We start from the raw sequence: 24,924 nt of genomic DNA, 5'->3' as shown, positions 1-24,924 counted from the left end.
TAGGAATGGCATCCTGGTTACAAGTTAAAAGAATTTTATTTGGTTACAGTATAAATACTTTTGGTTATGGCGGTAGCCGATGTGGCCTCATTCTACCATTTTCTTTCACTAACAGAAGAAAGAAAACGGTAAGCTACGAATGGAGGAACAGCAACTATCTTCAATAGTGGACAAACATTACAAATTTTAAATCGGCTGACCCTCCTTGATGTCTGTCTTATCTGATATCCGGATTAGTGGGGTCCGGTTTAACGAGGGTAGACTGTGTGTGTGTGTATATATATATATATATATATATATATATATATATATATATATATATATATATATATATATATATATATATATATATATATATATATATATATATATATGTGTGTGTGTGTAATGCATTTTTCGATAGGAATGGAAAGGAACCAAGAAAAGTAGTAATTGGATCTAAAAATAACCAAGAATTTTCATATGATTTTGCAGGCAGAGATTTCTAAGATTCCTAATAATCTTAGAACTCCATAAGTTCCCAACTCATGGACTGGTCTTAGTAGGCATAATAACTGTTGTGGAACTATAGCTGATAAGGTTGATTTAATAGTAGATATATCTTATTTTTTTATCCAACCGCATTTCTGGTATTTCCCTGATTTAATTCTTATGGCGGGTTTTACCATTACCGTACCACGACTCGATGTCACGAAGGGTGCCTGAGTCTTGACTAATATGAAGGAAAGGGGAAAAGGCGCACACTAATGAGTGGTTTACGTTTGTTCTTGCACTGAAAAAAATTGAGATGTGGATCTGTGCTGTGTTTCAATTCTCAAGCAGTTTTTTGTAAAAAAAAAAAAAAAAAAAAATACGTTTCAAGAGCTGTAGCCTTCAATATCCTTAAGTCCGGAGACAGTTCTATTCTGATTACCATTTTCGCCTCCTGCAGGTCAACTTTTCCAGTTGTCTCAAAGTCTTTTCAAAATACTTAACTGTGAAGGTTATTTTGAAGATTAGGAATTTGAGGTGAAAATTTAGTGAATCTTGATGCCCTCAGAACCTCTTGCGTTCTTAAGAAAAGACCGTGGGGTTCCCATGTCTTCTCTTGAGAAAGAGCTGGTTTTTTTCTCTCATTCTGTTACTGTGGCCAACATTAATAAAGACGATGGACCTTCCACGGCTCCTTTTGGAATAAATTGTCTTGAAATCCCCTTAATGTGGCAGTCAATAACACAGAAGTGATTGAATATATTCTACGCCTAGAGAAAGTTTGCGTTTAATCAAGTTCTGCTGTGTGAAGGGCACATCTGTAGCCTTTGTGGAACAACAGAGATCAGGCTGACAGAGATCAGGCTGTTCCGGGATGCGTGCCATCATCTCCAAGGAAACGTCAGGATAAAGCTGGCAGCTTCTCAGCAAAGGAACTATTGTCAGGGTCATAAAGGCAGGCCAGATGAGTCTAGCAAAAGTCCATAGAAAACAGATGGTGCGACTAGAAAGAATAATAATATTCAAATAGAATATTATTATTTGCTGTTTTGTTGTAATTAATATTTCTTTTATCCCGGTAGGGGGATATTACCTTCAGTGCACCTCACGCTGTGCACTGTAGGCATTTCTTAAGGTTCTTTGCAGCGTCCCTGGCTGCAACCTCTTTCCATTCCGTTTACTGTACCTTCGTTCATATTCTCTTTCCTCCATCCTACTTTCCAACCTCTCATAACAATTGTTTGACAGTGCAAATGCAAAGTTTTCCTCCTGTTACATCTTTAAAACCTTTTTCTCTCAATTTTCCCTTTCAGCTCCGAATGACCTCAAAGGTCCAGCGCCGCTTGGCCTTTAACCTAAATTTTATATTCAGTTCCAATATTTCTTTTACAAATTATGACTATGAATGATTATGGCAATCATTTGACTTTTTAATTTTGAGATGATTACAAGAACTTAGAGGCTATTCACTTAAATTTGTTTCTTCCATATTTATCGCCTTATGTTTGCTTTTCCCATAAATAACGTTACTGCCTCATATGGCATTCGTTTGTCCTATGGAACCTGCTTTTGGGGAAAAGGACCTCAGTTCGGGATTAGATGAACCTTCTTGCAGCTTCTTCGGACAGTCCCAGATGGTCAACATTTTTTACACAGTATGTTGCGTGTCAGTAATATGCTTCAGAATTTCCCCATTAATATTTTGTAAGAAACCTTCAGTATTCACCTTAGACGCTCAAAATTTTGGTGCTTTGCTAAGACTTGCGAAACTTTTTGATCATGTAGCCTTTCCTTTAGAATCTGTAGCATAAACATCAAGTAAGAAAACCCCCGATCAGACTTTCTCGAAACGATTTGGAAGTCGTTTATATGCAACAAGTATGTCTGCACAGCAATGCCTATTATTTTTACTTATATGTATGCCCTCCAAGTGTAGAGGAAATAAAGAGTGCCAAATAATTATTTTATGTAAGTGATTAGCAGTGGATAAGAGGACTCCCCCAGGAGGCATTCCTGTGTCTCATATGTCAGAGGCTTTATTCCTCAATTCTATTAGAGCAGAAATAAACGTATGTATGAGCGTTCCTCTAGCATTTCAAAATAGTCGTCCTATGCCTTTGAAATGGCGGTAGAAACCCTGTTCTTCCAGGTCTGGGCTACTTAGGACATAGAAATTAGGAGAATACTAGCTCAGTAAAGATACTGACTTTTCTTGAATTTAGTATGTCCCGGCCCATCTCTTTCAGAATTTTTGTCCATTACTGTTTCCCATGGCCGACATGTCGAAAATGTCATTTACTCATTTACTCTTTCATCAAGATGATAAATGAAGTTTATAAATTAGTCTTGAGTAGACTTGCTCTTGCAAGTCCGCGATATCTGTAACTCATGTTATTAAGGGAAACTGTTGACTGTGAAGGACAACACTGTTTGTCTTTTATTTAAAAATTTTTATTCGTAAAGGAGTGCGAAAATGATTAACTTAGTATCATCATCATCATTATGGCTTAAACAGTTTGACACCAGTGCACAGATCATACGCTCATGGCAAGTATAGTTGAATTAAATACTTCAAATTAGTGAAAAATGGTGTTAAAAATTTAAAACAGCTATTCAAGGCACACGTGTATAATGGTTGTTCAAGGAATCATTCATATACAGACCATAGACACAAATTAATTTTCCCATTACCAACTTGATGATCTCCATTTAGATGAAATAACAGATGAAGAATTGAGGAGTCACTTAACTCCTTTCAGATTAGCAGTTCAACATGAAAGAAGGTGAAAGGCCGTAGACATAGCCAGGGAGGAAAATGGTTATCCACCAGTGCTCCAGTAGTTTAAACTGCTGCTGTATTCAGATTTTAATGTTTGCCTGTAACTGAATGTGTGGACACAAGTAGATGTATGAAGTGCGGATTCGTGAAGCAAAAATTATCTTGGATATTAAGTTTTTCCTTTCAAACATCTTGTTTTAACTTCCGGACTTGCACGACACTGTGTACCGTATACATGGTCGAATAGTTTTTTCCGACATTGACTTTTATGACTTTTATGCGCATTAGAAACGTTCCAACTACACATTTGTACAGATCAGTCATGTTCTTGCATTTATAAGTGGCGCAAGACTGTTAAGCATGTTTTAGATTACAGCCATTTGATAAAAGGGATATGTTATGTGAAGTATATATATATATATATATATATATATATATATATATATATATATATATATATATATATATATATATATATATATATATATATATATATATAAATATATGTGTGTGTATTAGGGTAACTTCTCAATTTTCTATTAACTTTAACACAGTTATAGTCATTTTTCTATCGTCCCAAGCGATTTAACAGCGATTAATTATTTTTGTACGAAGTTCTTTGGCGAACCGGAGCCGGAGAATTAAGTGCAAGTGTTTGCTTGTTCATTTCATAGATTGATAATTGTTTTGTTTTACCTACAAATGTTGTTTGTTGCTTTATAATAATTCTAGTTAGTATAAAGGAAGAAATTCATTACCATATTCAGATATGTCTGGATAAAAATCATATTTCACAAGCAGTTTAAGAGTGCAATGGCGTTTTAATATTCCAGTTTTGCATTGTACTAATTTGACAAATCTAAACTAGGACTTACTTAAAAACTTCTACGGAAACTAAAGTGGAGGATTGGGTTTTACAGTTTAAGAGGTATGTCAGTTTTGCATTTTACTAACATATTGACTTGAAAGAGGATTGGTTTGTCAGTAGTAACCTATTGAAAAGTAAAAAAAAAAAATCTTCTGTCGTACTTCCAACGGATTGAATTTATTTCTAATTAAAGCAATAAGAGTTTTCATTTCAACTGTTATACTAGCAAAGTATGGTATATAGATTCTCTGCAATTATATAGGTCTCAATGTGGCTTTGTAGAGTTAACTGACTTTCAACCAACTGTATGTTTTATGTTTAATTATAGATATAGTAGTTTCTTAAAACGAATTTACTCCTCATGAGAAATAGTGCACGTGTAGGTGGAATGCTCGGTTAAATTTGATGGGATTTTTATGGGGTTCAGTTATATATAGATTCTGCTCTTTTATTTCCCTGTTTATTACTTTTAAGACTATTTTGGTCATGAAAACAACTAACGGGTAAAGTAATAGCCGAACTTTTCCTGATAACATCCCTATGGAATAAGTTTGAGTTCTCACAAAGTTCATATATTCACATCCGTATTATAGGTTTAGGATCCTACTGATCATTTTAATAATTATCTTCCTGAAAACTTTTAATGATGGGTCGTGAATGGAATGAATAATTTTACAAGCTACAGCGAAAAGAGGCGATTGAGAAAAAGAGAAACACGATTGGAATGTGGTTCCTTGAAGGTTACATCCCACTTTTCAAAGCTAACTTATTGGTTATTTAATGATAAGACTAGCCGAAGAACCACATTAAGTACTAACAAGTAAAAATTGGGCAAGAAAGCTTACGTGACTGAAGTTTTAGTACAGTGAATTGGTGCAGCCTAAGAATTCAGTATGGAGCTATAAAACTCCAATGACATGCCTTCACTAAAGTGTAGATTAAAGTTTTGATGCGATTACCCCCTCCTTCTCTAAATGTTACTGAATTGCTTCATATTATAATGCATTATTAAGAATTACTTATATTCCTATTGCTTGTTGACACAGTTTTATTCATCTTAACTGTGTTATTATCCAGTTTACTCACATTGCTTCTTCCCTTCATGCTTTCTTGTCTCATGCTTCAAAGTTCATATTATTGCAAAGCATTTGCTGCTCACTTACGAAGTATTTTGTCGGGCTTTGAGTCCTTTTAAGCTACAGTGGCGGAGAAATTCCCAAGCTCTCTGTTTTCCCTTTTTGCACGGGGAGATGTCTCAGCTGCTGCAGTCATTATTTGCAACTGTTAAATAAATGCACTTTGCTGCTAGCCTTCATATATATATATATAAAAAGTGAAATATATGTATATATATATTATGTAATATATATATGTATATATATATTATATATACTGTAAATTATATGTATATATCAGTGTTTATATATATATATATATATATATATATATATATATATATATATATATATTATTGTGTATATGTATGAACATTATATATATATTGGTAACATTATATATATATATATATATATATATATATATATATATATATATATATATATATATATAAAGACTATATTTATTTGGGAGTCTTTTGTTTGTCAAACATATCAGGATAATGACGAAACACAAAATATGTATATAAAAGATAGCGGAAGGAAGCCGACCCAAGACTTGGCCATGCACGCCTTATACCAAATCAGGATTCCATCTCTCAGAATGCATCTAACGTTATTTTTAAATATGAAAGCCCGATGCCCAATGAGCACACTGTTTCTATGCTCCATTGATTTCCTCTTATATCTACTTTTACTACCTGTTGTTCTGTCCTCGCCCCCCCACCCCCCCCCCTTTTTTTCTGTTGGCAATTCATGCCTCCTCCAATGTGTATATTCAGTGGGGGGTCTGTGACCTAACCCATATCTAGCATGGTGCTTGGCATGCTCACCTTGATGTATCCATGGCCCAGTCTTTGATCTTGGTTTTTAAGTGTCATGCTTTATCTTTTTATTAACAAAGGATATACCTTTTTTTACCTTAGCCTTTTGGTGATTTTTCTCTTATTCTCCAGTGGTAACAGTTTTACTTTTGCGTTAGGATGTTGTTTTAGTAGTTTCTGATCAGATTTTTCCCCTCACTTTACAGTATTTTCATTCCTAATTCCATTTTAGATATACTACTGAAATATACAAGAGTATGGATGTCTTCAAACCCTTGTGTTTCATATTTTTCATATTTGTTTTAATAAAGACAAAACCATTCATTTACCAGACAAGATTATATATATATATATATATATATATATATATATATATATATATATATATATATATATATATATATATATATATATATATATATATATATATATATATATATATATATATATATATATATACTATATATACAGTATATATATATATTTATATATATATATATACATGCATACATATATAGTGTGTATATAATATACACACACACATACATATATACAGAGAGCGAGTCTGAAAGCTTGTCTTATTTGAAATGAATTTTTCATTCACAATTTGAAAAAGTAGAAAGATTTCAAAATAATCATTCATCTTGGTACCTGTTTTGAAGAGATGATGTGCTATGATTTCCTTGATATGGCTCTTGTTACAAAGTATAAATCTACCCCTGAAAGTATCCAACGTTTAGAAGTCATTTCGGTGCACATTGAATGTTATGCCTTGTATGACATTATGTTTTACATTTCCTATATTAAAGACTCAAGGCATTGTATTTTGTGCATAAACATATAAGGAGAAGTCAGTTCTTTTTTGAATGTGTGTATTTATTACAGTTCACGTGAATGTTTTGTGGTAGTCTTTTCTTTCACCGAAAGATACTTTGGTTGGGCCATTTGATACTCATATGTGCATGCTCTTTCCTGGGGCACTTTCTCCTCCTGCCTTTCCACCAACTCCTGACACTTCAGTATCAGAAGCCAGGCTTAGGAAAAGTTGATATTGCGTGAGGTGTTGGTGGTGGCTGCGGAAAGGCTGTGTGTGTCAATGGAGGTGCGGGCCCACTTGGTAGTTTGGGTGTGGCATTATGACAGTATATTATTTAGGCCAGCCCACCCAGGCTACCTTCAGCATTTTATCGCTCCTTCAACTATAACCTTTTTTTCGTCTACAGACCTTCACAAACTAAAGTGTTATAATGTCATTGTACTTTCCCATTTTTTTTATCTGTTAAAATGTTACAGTTGTTTTTCTTGGCGTTTTTGAAGGTCTACATTCAACAGATATTACTTTGTCTGTTTGACTGTGGTGCCACTCATGTGCCAGCACGGTGAGCACTGGTGCCTTTGCCCAACCCGCCCAAACCTGCGGGAAACAGGCATGAGCGCTGCCCTCCGCTTTGCATTGCATGTGGGAGGTCATTTTAGCCAAGGGATTGTGCTTATGGTTCTGTATATGCAGATAAGCGTCTTTTTTGCTGAAAATACAATGAGCTCAGTATTTAACTTTACTTTGGCATGACCAGTGAGTGTAGTGGGTGGCTGTTGCTTGGGTGGTTGGTAAGTTACTGATGTGAGGTCATTTTACATCGTTCACTGTCACACTATTAATGTCTATCTCCACCCATAGCTGCCTATCCCAGCCCGTGCTTACCGTGCTGTGGGTGATGCCCATGGTTGTCGCCTGTATTCAATGTGACAACACCACAGACCATGAATCGCGCATGCTGTTGTTTCATTCTGACCCGGAACCAAGGTCAGGTGAAGGCTGGCCTTGGGAAGCAGACTGAAGCAGAGCACAGAATTCATGTCTTGTGTTGTTGTCGCTGTCTCTTCGGAACTCGAACACTGTGTTGCACGTGTTATCTTGTTCACGTGTTATAGACATTATATTTACTATTTTTGTAGCTAATCAATGATTCTTTGGTGTCTGCAAATGCATAAGTGCCTCTGAGATTTATTTCATTTCATACCTTTGCCCACAGTCATTGAAAATTCAGAGGAAGAGTCATTGATTAGGGAATACTGTGTAGCTCTTTGTTTTCAAGTGCACTATAATGTTCGAGATTCGAGTCCTGAAGATCTACACTGCTGCTAAACAGTTTCAATAAATAATGCACCAAAAGATATTAATAACAGGATTTTTAATAGAGGTAACAGGTGTATAAGTAACTAAAGGTGATTGTTGATCCACTAATTAATTTTTTTCCCAATTAACAGAAGATTTAACTCCACAGTTGTAGTTCATTTGCAAGGCATAGTGATTATAAATGCATATTTGGGTACACCTTTTATCTCATCGCAAGTAAGAGAATATCTAAGCAGAGGTAGATCTCACTTATTATGTATCTAATGTTCTGGATATTTATGTGACCAACTTACTAACCAATGGGCCTCGTTACTGATGTTCTGTGTTTTGTGTTTCTCTCCTGCTAGTTTCATAATCAGTCCAAGTTGTACAAAGATACTCTGCACTACATGAACACAATCTTCACTTCGTTCTTTACCATTGAATGTATGCTCAAGATCGTGGCGTTCGGAGTCAGGGTAAGGAAGGTTCATCTCTTACTCATCATTTGAGAAGATGCCACGTGCAGTGGCACTCTTTCTCAAACAAACCCTCGTTTGTCTTTCTTTTCTGTCCTAAACACTACTCCTGGTCTCCTGTATTTCATCTTAAATATTGTGTGAATCTTGTGGCAGTAAGTTGTTGTGATGTTTTCTTCTTGTGCAATGCTCTGCTATAAACAAAGCTAATTGGATACTAGCAACATTTCGTAGCCTCTGTATAGGTGAGTTATAGTCTCATCATTGATGTGTGCTAGATATAGCTTCAGTCTCTTGGTATTTTCTAGAATAGTGTAAAAATATTTATAGTTGAAGGCCCTTTGAATGACTAGACAGATAGAGTAGCCAAATGAGAAATTCTCATTTTATGTAAATGCTTGTGAATAGAGTTTTAGTATTATTTTCAAACTGAGTTGTTTACTGCCCAACCATAGATAGAAAAGCCAAAATATTTTGAGTAAGACCTATACGTAGGGTTTTCCAATTGACAGCATAGATATTATTTTAACTGTAAATAGCTCTTTCATTGCTTGTGACCGTTACGAATGTTAGGGATGTTTTAGAAAAGGCTTTAAAACTGTTAAGTGATTAGGACATATTGCCTTAACAAAACTATCTCTGCAATGTCTGTTTTGATCAGAGAAGGGGTATAGTCAATAAAAATATTTTATTACTCCCCGAGCCATTTTCCCAAGAGAAACCATTTTCAATCATCCTTTTGAATAGATTTATTACTTTGATCTGGAATCATAGGATGGAAATTATTGCATGTTGTGTCGTCCCCATTCCTAACTTTGAGACAGGTGTCTCAGTACATGTACTTCAGTTGTCAAGGTGTATCTTGGTGAAGTCATTTGCAAACCTTCATTCAGATTTGTCATTGTGGTAGGAATCTTGCAAAAACTGATCTCAGATGAATAACTAAGATTGAAAATGTTTCATCATTCTTTCTATTTCGTCAAAATATTTGTATTCAGAACCTGTATTTAAAAAAAAAAATAGGAAACAAAAACTTCACCTTTCATCCGTAAATACATTTTCTTACCAAAAAGGCATTACTGTACGCTATCTCTCTGAGTCCTGATTTGGTGGATTCAGAATTCTAGAGGCATGGAATATTGGCGTTTCTTTTTTGCTCAAGATACTGTAGCCCACTTTATAAAAAGAAGAAACTCAAAACAAATGAAGTTCCGGAAATAACTTATAAAAGAATTATTAGACATCTTGAAATTTGATATGACTTTCTTCGTGTAGACATAACATGTTAGGGTATGTGGGATGCATTATTAATAGAATGTAGTTGCCATGTTATATATACTGTACTTTTGTTGCCAAAAAAATGAGTACAAATTAGAATTAGCTGCAGAAGCTACATTGCTTTACAGTGATTAGAAAGTCACGGTTTGTATCTATATGTTTCACCATTAATTCTGAACAGACATTGTTTAGATATCAGTATTTTAGATGGGTGTAGGTCACAAATGGGGCATATATTTTTATGACAGTGTTGAATGTTTATCATGGAATATAGAGCCATTTTATTTTACATTTCTCTGCTAAGATTTTCAAAGTGTGCTCTCTTGGTGTCATTAGTATGTAGGGCTTATTTCATGTGTGTGTTCCACTTCTGTGGATATAATGATAGTTACAATATATTCTGTTCATAGGTATTTGTAAAAGAGATCATAGGTCACAGGTGCATAACTAAGGTCTTGATTATTGTTTTTTTTATATGTTGGTTAGTAGTATGTCATTTTTAGTTCCTTTACTGTATGTGTATTAGACATCCTGTCATGGTTTGTCAGTACCCTTCAGTTCTCTTTCCTTTATCCCTGTTGCCTTTCGCACATCTGCTTTTTATACTGAGGAATATAATTGTTTGTGTGCAACTTTTTTTTGTGATATGTAAGATAGATGTGTTTTTCGTCTTTACTATCTACTTCTAGGGCTTATAATTGAATTATTTCTTCTCTTATTTTCTTCCCGAGTAGATTGATTCAACATACATTTCTCTCTCTCTCTCTCTCTCTCTCTCTCTCTCTCTCTCTCTCTCTCTCTCTCTCTCTCTCTCTCTCTCTCTCTCTCTCGATAAAACATACATAATGAAATTCTTTTCTCACATTTCATCTTCGACCTCTCGGAAATCTCCCGTTTCCTTGGCTAGGACAAACATAAAGGTGGAGTCTAACACTTAAATGAATCTGCTCAGAAACAGTGTTTGTGAAACGTGCCCCCCCACCCCTTCTCTCCTCCTCCTCCTCCTCCGTAAGTAAGTAAGTCAGCTGCTCAGGCAGAAGACGGACGTGGCCTCCAGCCAGCCGTCCCTCCCCCACAGCCACCAGATAGATAGATCCACGCGGACATCACCAACCATCCCATCATCAGCGGAAGCAGATCAGATCATCCTCCTCTGTCATCACCAACCCTCCCTGCCCTGGCAACCAAGGCCTGGCAATCAAGCTCACCTCTCTAAGAGCAATGATCGCATGTACCCACTGTCTCTTGTTCTGAGCTGTGGCTCCGGCTGTATTCGAAAAGTGGATTACTGATCAAATGGACGTGCCTTTCACCAATCAGAGGGCATGAGTTCTGTGTCGTAGACCCTTGGGAAAATCTGATTGGTAAATAACCTTGATGGTCAGAACCCACTTATCAAACACAACCATCCATATACTGTATGGTGGCGCCGTATACAAATGTCCACACCTATGTTGCATTGTAACCCATGGTCATCGTGGTTGATGGTCTGCATTCTAAATTTTGATGTTGCATGCATTGATTGCTTTCAATATAGGCATGATTTTGCATGAGTTATTGTTTTTAACTGGCTCACTGGTTGTTCGCATGACCTTTGAATGTGATGTATATTTTCTTTATTTTCAACGCATGCTAAATTATTGCATCCTTGCATTTTGCAATTTGCCTGTGAATGTTATGTATGTATTGTAAGGTTTACTGGAAGTTTGGTTTGGTTCTGTTAAACCTTTGCACACAAGCTTATCATCAAACAAATATTGGTCTGTAAAGAGACTGTATATTTTAAAGTTTTTGCTCTGATTATGTATGATAATTATGAGCTTTTTGATTTTCTATGGTAATAAAAATTAGGAGTAGTATCTTATTGCTAAAGTTTTAATGTTCTATTTTAATTATGATTATTATTACTTTATTCTTGATTTTGTTGTTTTTATTGATGACTGCCTTTATCTACAATATGATTGCGGTTGTTATTATTTATTTTGCATTCATAAAGGAAACCTAGGTTTTGTAGCTGTGTACTTTTTACGCTTTACAGTAATCGAGAGATTAAGCTTGCTTTACTCAGTATGGTTTTTTTTTTTATATTTCACTACAAAATGTTCTCTTGCCTCCTGAGTTATTCAAGTATCTTTATTATTATTATTATTATTATTATTATTATTATTATTATTATTATTATTATTATTATTATTATTATGATTATTATTATTATTATTATTAGAAGCTACTGCTGTATTTAACTGACATGGTAACGGTTGTAGTAGGAATGTTACTGCGGGTGATGATTGTGCCTAAATAGCGTTGCAGTACAATCTCTGGAAATTTTCCATTAGAATTGATTGTGAAAATCATAGATATTTCAAGATAATCTTGCAGAAGGGCTAGCTCTTAGAAGTTATTATTATTATTATTATTATTATTATTATTATTATTATTATTATTATTATTATTATTTATGCCTACATTTTTGTGCCCTTGAGAGATTGTAGTTCCAGAATAAAGAAATTGTTTTACAATGTGCTCAGAGAGAATAATCCTCATGGCTGTAGGAATCTTCCTTGAGTTTTATGTATTGTTATAATCATTATCAGTACTGGTACTACCAATATTATTGTTGTTATTGTTATCATTATTACTGCAGCTATTGTCCTTACCAAAACGGCCATCATCTTTTTAAATTATTTACAGAATTTCAGATCATTTTATTCGTAGTAAATATATTCACTGGACACAACTCAATGACAGTTCCATAGTAATCATGATTATGGGTGAATTCGGTTTCGCCTTTGACTGAAAGGTATTGGCCTCGCTTCGATTCCGAGTAGCAATGGAGATGAGATTTAGAGTTTGTTTTTCATTCTTAGGTTTTTCTATGTTACTTTATTATTAACAGTTTAGTTTGAAGTTTTGGAGAGCTGGAATTATGTTGGATAATCAATAATTTGCCACTGTTTTGATTTTTGTATAATGACTTAGAGTTATATATTTTTTTTGTACGTGGATTTGTTGTTTGGAAGTTTGCCTTGTATATAGAATTGATTTTAATTTGTATTTTTATGATTAACATTTCAGAATACTCATTTTTGGTGAGATAGAAATATACTGTATTCACCCTCGGCACAGTGATTTTGGCCAGTATTGTTTTAAGTGCTGAGGAGCTGATTTGTGCTCTATGTGGACGGCATGTTGGAATGGAAAGCATGGTGCTCCCATGTCTGCATGTTGCATGTTTTTGCACGTCTTCTATTGACATGTTTGTGACGATCATCACTAGCATGACATCAGCATGTTTGCATCGCATGCCCGAGGCATGAAGGCACCTGCATCATGGTAGATTACAATTGGATGCATTTGCTAGACCCTTTGATACTGTTCCCGTGGACTAAGTGATTGCTTGCTATAGTCTGTGGTTCCAAGTCTGTATCATTTTTCTCTATGATAGATAGTGAGTGACTCAGAGTCCTGCTGGCAGTCCTGTAACTGTAATCGTAGTGCTACAATTGGTTTCCCGAAGAAGCCGCGGGAGACTTGAAACCACACTAGATATATGATACCCGAATTGTTTACAGTATCATACTCAACTATTTTATTACCAAATAAACTGAATGACCATTTTCATTGATTCATAGTATAAGTATTAATTTTGTGTTTCTTTGTGTCTCTCTCCTTACATAAAACTTGAAAAATCAACGGTGCCACCTGAAAATCATTGTTCATCTTCACTGACTGGGTTTGGCTGATTCCATTGCCAACCAATCACATGTCTCAAAACTGGATGATACATACCCTTGTGATTTGCGGTCCCGCCCATCCCCCCTCTGGCGTCCCCGCCCGACCAATCAACAACACTGTGCTCTGTTGCCTCCGCCCAATCAACAATCGGCTATGACCGTCTTCAACTTTGGGCTATTGTATTCTGCCCAATCAATAGTTTTATAATGCGCCTGATCTCTTCACGAATATTCTCTCATACCTGAACCTCGTCTTCACCATTTTCTTTCTGCTTGAGTGCATTTTGAAACTGATAGCTTATGGATGCAGGGTAGGAAAGACATGCAAGTTAAATGTGTACTATATTCATTGGTCACTTCTTCAGTCTTTGCCTGTCTTTTTCTGTGTTTTCATTTGATCCATAGATGCAGTTGCTACACTGGAAGGCAATCAACTCTGAGCCTTCTTCTACTGCCAAGTGATAACTCTCAGGTCATTTTTAGAAAGTATTCTAAGGTACTGAATGGTACTTTGTAGTTCATCCATTGCATGTGTACAGTTGAGGAATGAGACAGGACAGAAACCATTTGCGAAGATCCATTCTTATCATCTTCATATTAGGTTTTAGTTGTATTATTTAAGTTGAATCGTTTTGCAGAAAATGAAAACATAATTATCAAACAAAAGTAATGTAAGCTTCAGCGTCTATGTTTTGCAACCTACAACTACAGTGGTTGAACACCATAGGAAGCGAAACAAATTGTCAAGGTAAGGTAGTTTATATACTTGGTTATAATGTTTTTGCCTATCATAAAATTATATTTCTTTTGCAGTGTGAAAATCAACCATTCTGTTAAAACATTTAAATGTTTTAAGTATGAGGTTAACACCAGATTTCATTAAATACAAGACAGCTTAGATAAGGTTAAAACAATTAAACTTGCAATGAAAACACTGTGACATGATTCTTAGGTTTTCTAGGAATGAGTAGTGTTGACAAAGAGTATGGATCATACTTAAGATTATTAACCTCAATGGAATCCCATCACCATATTCTGTTACAACTCCATTGCCGTCATGAGATAGAGAATCTTAGTTACAAATATATACATTTAGTAGGAAAAAGTTATACTGAATTTTCCAAAAATTTTTTGAAAGGGAACTTCTCATTGCTAACTACACTGAAAAAAATCATAGAGGATGATACTTATTTCTATACCTTATGCTAAATGTTTTGTATATATTTATCAGGCAGCTCCTGTAACGAAAGCGCTTCTGTTTATTAGTGTTTTTTATGTTTACTGAAAAATACCGAATAAATAAAAAGAAATTCAGTCTTCTAAGAACAGTCAGCATAACTCAGGACCATATCTGAGCACTGGTAGTGCGTTGATTATCTTTACCCACTGCCATCTCACTGTTTTCTCCACTGATATTTCATGTCTAATGGTGGATGCGATCACCATTTGGGCTTAGTTTCTTTTCCATCTCCCCTTCATTCTGTCAAGTATGAACTGAAAGTGGATATGATGTTGGTTACTCCTGGAATTGGTTGGAGGGTGAAAACCAACATGCCTAAACATCCATAAAAATTTCCCCGTGTCCCCTACTTCTGATGTCAGGTAATTCCAACTAAAATTTTTTTTTTTTTTGTCATGGCTTGGATATACTTTTGAGAAATCAGATCTCACGCAAGTAAAGGATAAGGTATCTGAACACGCCGATAGATACAGCTGCAGGAAGGTTCCTCCCTGTGGGTTCTTGTGTCTTCAGTTCCTAGGCCTGAGAATGACGATCGTAGCTTCAAGGTGGTCCCAGGCAGAATGATATGAAGACCTTCTCCACCTGTTGGTGGACATACCAAGGCATCTTCCCCCCGCTCCCACCCTGCTGAAGCAAGGACACAATGGCCGGTTTTCATCAGGCAGTGGCCTCACTCCATCTTCACGGGTGGAGGCTATCCAGCAGCTCCTTAGAAGAAAAGTCTTTTCATGAATAGATACTGCAGTCATCACCAGATCCTTCAGGCCCCCCTTCTCTTGGTCGGTACCAGGGAAAATGGAAGATGTTCCTTCGTTGGTGCAGTGTGAAGGATCGCCATCCCCTCAAAACGTCTGGGGGATGTGCCAGAATTCCTTCTCTTCCTGCTTCAGGAGCACCTATCCATGTCTACAATTAAAGGGTGTAGAACCAACCTTGCCAGAGCATTCAAACCTGGGGCATAGACCTTTCAGTGTCATGCGAGTGGTCAGACATGATCAGAAACTTTGAAAAGAGTTGCTCCCCTCCTAAATTGTATATATATTTTCCTATAGAAACTGTGGCTGCCCCCTAGAGTTGGGTAAGGGACAGTTTGGCAATGAAGTTCTGGTGAAATATTGTTTATCTGCTTCACTGAAATGATTTTAGTTTATTAAATTAGACTTCTAATCTTTGCTTTATACTTCCTGAGTGAAGATTATTGGAATATGCTCTGTGTAGTGAAGAGAAGTTTGATGCAAAGTGAATCAACTGGTTCATGCTCTAAATTACTGTCTTCACAGGTCCTCATCACAGTTTCCAGATAGTTCAGTTCCTTTCTCCAGGAATCATGGATAAGAGTTGTATCTGTAGCTGTAGCTGCAATGAGATGCGAAATGCACTCATTACCTCTCTTTTGGAGTGTTCATGGTCTCCAAAAATGCCCAAAGGGATGGTCCAACTAAAAGATAGCCAAATATTTTTTTAAAATTCTAACATTTGCTGTTTTGTGTATAGAAACGTTTGTCTTACTTAGAACTACTTGCTACAGTAAAACCATAAGTTTTAGAACAGAATGAGATTCCAAATAATTTTCGACACCTTGCGCCCTCACTGTGAATAAAACTGACCAGTGGAACAAATTAAATGTGATTTGTAAGAATAGTCTTCATCATCCACCCTTAAGAGAAGATGAAATGTTTCGAGACTGTTTGCAAATTGTACTCTATTCCCCAATCTTGCAGTTAGTTTGCATTCATTACTGTTTAATATTTAGCTTCTGACATAATGGTTGAATGAGTGTGGTGTACCTCTTAAGTTTTCTATTCATGTTTTTCAGCAAGAATCTTTGTTTTAAGTGGCAGGAACCTGAAGCATATTTGAGTTATGTTGGATTGCTCTGAATTTAGGTTAGGGGTAAGGCACTACAGTACTAGCTTGGCGTGGCCTGGCACAGCAGCTGGTGTGTTAGCTGAAGTTGATATAGTGGGATGTAGGTTACAGTCCAAAGGACCACTTGAAAAGGAGGAAGAATGTGTTCGTAACATTCTGGATGGACTGGGATCTACTGTTTACCTGTAAGTTGCGTCTGAATAGGGCCATAGTAATCAGAGCCCAAACTTCATGCATTCTGTCTTTGAAAAAATCTCTTTGACTACAGAATAGGACATTTATAACATTTTGTAAACGAAGTTGTTAGATTCTTGAAGACTGGTCGATGAAGTTCCTGATATATTAGCAAATAAGAATTGATGGCAAAGTCTTGGGCATGGGCGGGATGTATGGCTCTCATACCAAGTTCTTGGTAAAAGTAGAAAGCTGCAGACTCCCAGAGTGTTGTGTATGTGTGTGTAATTTTAGAAGTGACACACACACACACACTCGAGTGATATGTTGACAAACATATAGGCAAATACAATTGTATTTTGAAAGCCCTCTTAAGGGTAGGGATTTATTTGTGGAGTTTTCGAGACTTTAAAAACAGAGTAAAAGGAAAGCCTATGGGGACACCTTATCTGTGTCAAAATTTCCGCTAGGAGAACTTCAATATTAGGGAATGTGCAAACTCATCTCTGGAGAGAGACGACTTATTGGCAGACAAATAAGTCTCTCTCTGAGAAACCTGAAAGACTGTACAGTAAGAAAAGAGCGGTAGTTAGAGGAGACACTTCCTTTCAAATACATCTGTGTCAGAAATTTCACTGACTTGAAGACAGTTTATGTGTAGAGGACAATTTGATTGAAGGGAGAGGTGACTGGTAGTTTTACCTGGAAATCCCTGAGATGTCAATTTAAAGCTTCTAAGCATTAGAGTGGAGCATGTCTAGAGTTTAGGCAGAATCTGTTGGTAAGAATTTGATAGAGGGGGACTGCTTGCAGTGGGATCACTTTGGGTAAGGTGTATAATCCATTCATGTTAAGCCACTCTGGAGCAATGGAAGTTTGGAATTTTCAGAAGTCATTAATTTGTCTAACATTGTTCTTAGGAGACTGAATGGGAAAAAACAGATTTCCAGACTCACAGAGGTGGAACATGGTATCCATATTTCACGCTGTTTTTGGAAAAAGGAACCAATAGTAAGTGAAACTTTAAAGAGAACCACATAAAGATAGCCTTGAATTTGGGCAAAAATCACTTTCAGATGAAGGGAGATAGGGAACATCCACATGAGGTTCTGGTAGTCAGAACTAGAGGAGAGATAGACATAATTATTTCTGAACTCTGCCCAGAAAAGACAGTATGGCTACTCTGTAATGCATGATCTGTCCTGGTAAAATGCCAAGGCTATGATTTGCTCACATGAAGCTTTATTCATCATGGCTGAAAGGAAAGATCACCAGCTCACTGATGAACTGAAAAATAACTCTAGGTGTGGATTAAGAAATGGTTTGTGAAGCTTTGTAATTATCAAAGAAGATCCCTTTACATTTGCTTTTGATGTTGATTTTTATCCCCGTGGAGAGGAAATGATCAGTTAAAGTGTGGCAGGTTTTTCTCAGAATATTTGCCATGTCTAAGACACTGAAGATCCAAGCATTCTTCTATCCTTAAAGATTAATTCCATGGTAGAGATGCCATACCACAATTGGGACTATGGGCTGACGGGAAAAACTTTAGCATTTTGGAGAGGATACAGAAATTGAATGGAATTGGAAGACATCCCATTAAACTGTTAGAAAAAGTATCAGGAAGAAAAATTAATCACTGTATGAGGACTATGCTCTGAGGATTTACAAACAACAGGAATTCTCTCCTGATGATCTGAAAAACTGAGATGACAGTATAGAGATAGTATAGGTTGAAGACAGGCCTCCATCTGCTTTGGGACCTTCCTGATTATCAGATGAGCTAGAGTTAGTGCTCTGCTCATTTTGCCAATTTTTCAAACAGTTAAATATTAGTAGAACAGAACTGGAATCGTCTAAGTAGACCAGTTGTACACTATGAAGAACAAATTGGCATAACACCAAAAAAGTGACTGGTAACAGAGACACCATGTTTTCTGCATTTTGGCTGGTTTTTTGTACTTCTCTTATGTCACTGCTTGTGAGAGCTCCAGGGATTTGATTGGCGTATTCAAGACCACTTACTTTGCCTAGCCCGTTCTGGAGCAAGCAGATTGCATTGCTTATCAAATGGGGTAGCTCATGCTTTGTACTGTGCTTTGGCTGACCTGTGCTTAATTCTTTGTTATGATCAGGCTACAAGAGGGAAGGTGAAGCAATAGAAACCTGTAAAAAATTTCACTAACCATGTTTGTAATGGATCCTAACAGTAAGTAGCTATTTATCCTTTTGGAATTTTTCACTTAAGCTAACAAAAAGCATGATTGTGCCAGCCAAGACTCTTGGTGCTACAAGACATGTCTTCAAGTTTCTGAAGACATTGATATGTCTTCAGGTTTCTGGAGGTAAATTGTAGAACATACCAATATGAGTCAAGCGTGTCTACTGTACAAGTATATTCATATTTTGGATATTTTTTACCACTTTTGTTTATTTACCTTAGAAATGTTTCTGAAGTTACTTTGAAATCGTAGAAAGACAAATGATGGCTGGAAAGTATGTAGGAACTTATTAATCTTGTTGCATCATTCACTGATGATAACAAGGGTTTTTGAGCCTTAACATTCCCAGCTCATTCTAAACTTTATCCTGAAATATGAGCTGACTGCTCAATGACTGGTACTGAGCCAAAGTTATCTCTTACCTACTCCACCCTATTCAGGTTACTGAAGAGAATATCTGTACTTACTGTACTAATGATATCTTATAATGATATGAATATTTAATTAGAAAAAAGGCAGAGATTATTTTGGAAAGACCTCCCTTTCAGTCTTGGCCCTTGTGATTGATAACTGGCAACCAGTGATAAATGATGAGAGAGTCTGCCTTTTAGTGATAATTATATCAGTGGTTTTCCAGACCCAATTCTTATTGATCTGCCCATGCTATTACATAAGTGGTTTTCCAGTCCCAATTCTTATTGATCTGCCCATGCTCTTATTGAGAATAAAGTTTTTAAAGTCATAGACATGTAGATTACTAAGTTACATAACAATACTTCCACGGATAGAAACAAAAATACATTAGACTTACATTTCTTATTTTATTCAATTTAACCTGTTTCACATTTTGTTCACTCAAGATTTGTTATTTTAAAAGTGTCTGTTATTAAGAATATTGTGATTGATGGAATGGTTGTATTTGTGTCACACTGCATTAGAAATGATGGTTATGTTTTCATTGTAAAATGGGTTATCTAAACTTTTCAAATGTTCACATGTAAGGTAAAATCACAGTCTGCGTACAAAAACATACACATTATAAGTACTTATTATCTAAACAGTAACGAGGACATTTTTATTGGTACTCTAGGCAGTATTACATTGTTCCTAATTTGTGAAATGATTTGGAAGCAGGAAATATTTCTTAGTTTTTAATGTCAGTTGTCTTCATTCTTTTGTCTTTTATGTAAATAGTAATATTAGGTATCAAGTTTGTGTTCATCTTTTCTACTTTCAGCATAATTATGTGCCATTTCTAAAACGATTTATCATAAGCATAAGGGTCCTAGTCAGTATATTTCTTGCAGAAAGGAAACACAGAAGGTATACAACTTTTCTATGTTAATATTTGCCTCATCACTGTTGAGCACATCATGAAAATGTGTCTGCAGCATCTATATGTATGCTATGAACGTATATCCTGCATATAGGAAAAACAATCCAATACCGTTTTGATTTCATACCAAAATGCAAACCGTTACTAAGGTAATAGTTCCGTAATTTTTGGAAAAGCCATTTTCAAGAAATAGCTATTTCCTGTTATTCTTTACTTGCAGCTATTTGAATTATCTTCCAAGGCATAAGATTTCCCTCCGATGTTTTATGATGCCATTTATATTATCTAGCAGAAAAGAATTAGTGTTTGACGATTCCACTTACGATGTACAGTTTTATCTTAGCTAAGAAATGCATTAATCATTTCAAGCACATTTTCTTTATTTTATTTGAAATACTTCCTTATGATGGTAAACAGTAGTTCCATGTTACTTATATTAGGTGCCTGATTGTTTTTCATAATAGGTATTTAACCACAATTTATTTACAGCTACAGAAATAGACCACACCGAATTCTATAGGGTTTGTTTCATCACAAATCCATCACTCATATATGCCCACGTTCGTGGTTTTTCAATGTTCCCAGACACTAAAATCTTTTGCTACCAGACAGAAGATTAGTAGAGTAGCGTGCACCACCTGGAGCCCCTGAGATTTTAATTGAGAAGATAAGACAGATATCAGAAGGCTTGATAATCGGAGACCATTGTGGTATCTGACAATGTGGTATACATCAATAACTTGCTTCACTTTTCATGTCTTTGCCGAGCTGTTTACAGCCGAGTAGGATTCTTCACGGCAGTCACCAGTACTTGTCCTTATACGTCTGATTTCAGTTGTACTGCCTTTTCATTAGTTTCTTCACTTTCATAAATAAAAGCTGGATTTTTACATGGAAACGATAGTTATCTGTTGCCTTTAGTCACCAGCCTCTTCCTTTTTAAAACTTCAACAAAAACCCGTATGGACAGGGTCAGCAACCCAAGAGGGCTCCAAAGGGGAACCAGCCTGCATAGAGAGACAAGTTTTAGGAAAAGGTGATAAATAAATAAATATAAGGGAATAGAAAATGAAATGAATGCACCCGAGTTCGGGAGACATTCGTTTTTATTTTTCTCTTCCCTCATATTTAACTATTCATCAGTAGCTGGTTATTATCTTCAGCAAACCTTCAAAAATTCTTAGAGAGCAGCTCCTCAAAAACCTTAGATTGAAATTGAAATCGGCCTATATCCTAAGGGGCATGAGGACAGTCTTAATCCCTTAGGTAATGCAGCAATGTTTTTCAGCTTCCAAATAGCCCAACTGACTTTTGGAAAATGGTAATCTTTTGAGCAATTAAATCAACAGTCTTTTTAAAAGAAGACAAGACAGGCCCCATTTGGGTCAATGCTGTCATAACTGTCAAACCCCAGAAACAAACGTTTGACTTTTATAGATCTGAAGACCATTAAACATAATTTATACTCACGAAATCATGAATAAGACAACACCAAGAACTCACCACACTGCTCATAAAGACTTAAGCCAAAAGTTCTGTCTTCTATTTAAGGTAACATACAGCACTTCCATCAGCTCTTACAAGGGGAGACATTGAACTATGATCAGACGAGCCCGCTGGTAAGCCTTCTCGACAATGATACAATCCTTGTAACATTTGTGAATACAAGGTCAAGACAGTTGCCACATTAGTGTGTGGGTTCGTTTATTAACTGCTCACAGCCAGAAATAGTGGAAAAATCTAAAGCAGCAGCACCATAATTATCTGTTGCAGTAACTGACCTTAGCCATTCAGTGTGATCAGCATGGTAATCACCAATGATAATGAAACTAGCCTCGGAGTCAGCTTCCTGAACTGCTGCCGTTTTGGTAAGCAAGCAGCCATAAATAGATTCATCCAAATCTGGATTCCTGTAGCTGGCAAAACATGAAGGTTTATATCTGCCACAGACTTTAACCACCTGTGTTTCATGACATCCACACTCATACAGTGGCCTATGAGATGCAGAGAAACCTTCTTTAATATACAAAGCCATTCCACATCCCCTTAGAATGGCCTTATGTTCAAGTAAAATGGGCTTTTTAAACCCAGGAATCGGCAATTCTGAAATGTGTTGCAAATCAGATGCAAGAGTTTCAAAACAAAAGAGGATATTGAAATTAACGGGAGCAACATGCAAGTTCTTTTTATTGTTATGCAATCCGCAGACATTGTTATATAAAATACATTTCCTTGATCAAATCTGTGGACCAGGATTAAATTCAGTATCGCCAAAAAGAAGCAACGACATATAAAACAAGTATAAAGGAATATTTGCAAACTTAACAAAACCAATAACAGGTTCAATATATGCATGTGAAATCAAGGTAGAAAAATGTATTCTCATAAAAGACAAAGTTATCACCCGCATTGAACTTGTCATCTGGAAGGAGCTGGCACACCCATGAAGGACAAACCCAAATCCAGGTTTGCTCGTCTCGTGAGAAGCACTTCTGAATTGTAAGTAATTAAGTATTTCCCTGAGAAAAAACTTCTTTGAATTTTTTTTTATTAATTATTCCAGTTTCCAAGTGAATTTGTATATATTTTGTATTACGCATTATTTTGATGTGAGTGACTTACGTTTAATATTTACTGCTAAAGAGTGGTTAACTCGTTAGCAATTTAAAGTCTGTTTGCATTCTTGCTAACAAGGCTTACTTCTGTGCTTTGAATTTTTAAGAAATGTGTAATTTTCAATTGATAGGTTAATTTTGTTTAATTTTTTTTATTCATTACCTTAATTTATTTATTTTCAGTGCCTAAAGGTGCTCTTATTGGTTGTATTTTTCTGATATTGTGAAAACATGCCAATATTCTTATATGTAATGCATTATAAAATGATTATTTGCATTTTGACAAATTACCCTACCATTTTGTATGTGCTTGTGGTAGTGGTGTGCCACTGAGATTTTTATATTTTTTGGTTGTGCAAACTGTTCATTTTATTTTATTCTCTGGCTCTCCTTAATATGTTCGAGCAAGCATGTGGAGGGTTGCCAAGTAAACCCTGCCAAGTTTTCATGTCACCCATAGATAATAACCAGTATCTCTTGTGTAGCTGTTATCATGGCCTTGCCCTCCCGACCTCACCAGTGGGCATGCTTCTTCAAGAGGAGGATATATAAGATGAGAGTGTCAAGAATGCTGCTATAGACGTGTCTACTTTGTTCACCTCTGACTCTTCAGCTTAGGTCTTCAGATAAGTCGTAGAATCCTATTTCCCCTAAAGTGGCAGTAAAGGATTGTTTGTCTTTGGATGACGATGCAGTCAGTCATTCAGGTACATGTCAAGCATAGCCCTGCCCAGTCATCAATCCAGCTTATCTGCCAGCTCATTACCTGTTCTGCTTGCTACAACTCTTCCTACTATAGCTCTTTCCGCTACTAAGCCTACCTGTTTATCACTTGCCTTGCTCACTGCCCTGCCTGCCCCCGTGACACCTGTTCTGTCTGCTGCCCAGCCACCCCAGTGGACACCTGCTCTGCCTTATTGCCCAGTCTGCCCAATGGAAACCTGTTCTGCCCACTACCAACCCTGCTCAGTCAATTCCTGTTCTGCCTACTTTCCAGGCAGCCCACTCAGTACCTGATATGCCCACCACCCACGCAGCTAATGTTTCTGTTTGCTGAGGATGACCTATGTTTCCTGCCTGGCAGAGCTGCTGTCCTCTCTGATGCAGGACTTGAGCCCTATTCTCAGGGGACAAGAATTCAACTAAGAAGGATATGGGCAGTGGCAACTATGGAGTGATCTCAAGCTATTTCTCCGTCTTTGTTGTCCAGTGAAGACTTCTCTTCAACAACCTCAAGGAATACTGTAAAGAGACCTACCACTGACACCAGTGGACCAGGAGGTGACATTTTCCATTCAGGAGATTAGTACTGCACCTGTGACCTCAGAAAGCAGCCTCTATTCTTCAGACAACAAGTCTTAGAATTCGGACTATGGTGGTGAAGAAGATGAGGTTTTACATGACCAGGGACTATATTGTCTTGGTAGAGCCTACAGGAACTGATATACAGATACATTAGACCTATGACTGACCCATACTTCACACTATCAGACCACAGCTTGCATTTGTTCTACCATATTTATGGCTGTTTGCCACAGGTGTACCACCCTCTCTTACAGAAACAATTTGTAAGTAGGGATATTTGCTGTTTACTTCGCCCTTAGTCACCTTTTCTCTGACAGAGCTTGATGTAGCAGAGTGGTTTCTCCTATTGCTTCTGGTTATGGCTGATTGATAGGAATGGTTGATAGAACCCATTAAAAATGGAATAAGGCAAACTGTGCTAATTACAGAGGGATTTCACTTCTACTAACCTTTTATAAGGCTCTAGCCAAATTTGTAAAAGATATATTAGAACTTT

General features: G+C 36.4%; 1 protein-coding gene across 1 annotated transcript in view; it reads left to right on the top strand.

Moving 5' to 3' along the window:
• The window catches only part of LOC136833754 (voltage-dependent calcium channel type A subunit alpha-1-like), a 1,031,224-nt gene that overhangs the window by 904,191 nt on the left and 102,109 nt on the right, over nt 1-24,924 (top strand). The window contains 1 exon segment of the mRNA XM_067095975.1: nt 8,542-8,652. Coding sequence (XP_066952076.1) covers nt 8,542-8,652 — 111 coding nt within the window.

The sequence above is a fragment of the Macrobrachium rosenbergii genome, chromosome 52, assembly GCF_040412425.1.
Source record: "Macrobrachium rosenbergii isolate ZJJX-2024 chromosome 52, ASM4041242v1, whole genome shotgun sequence".
Taxonomy (NCBI): Eukaryota; Metazoa; Arthropoda; class Malacostraca; order Decapoda; family Palaemonidae; genus Macrobrachium; species Macrobrachium rosenbergii.
The sequence above is the reverse complement of the archived record's forward strand: the minus strand, read 5'-3'. Positions and strand labels throughout refer to the sequence as shown.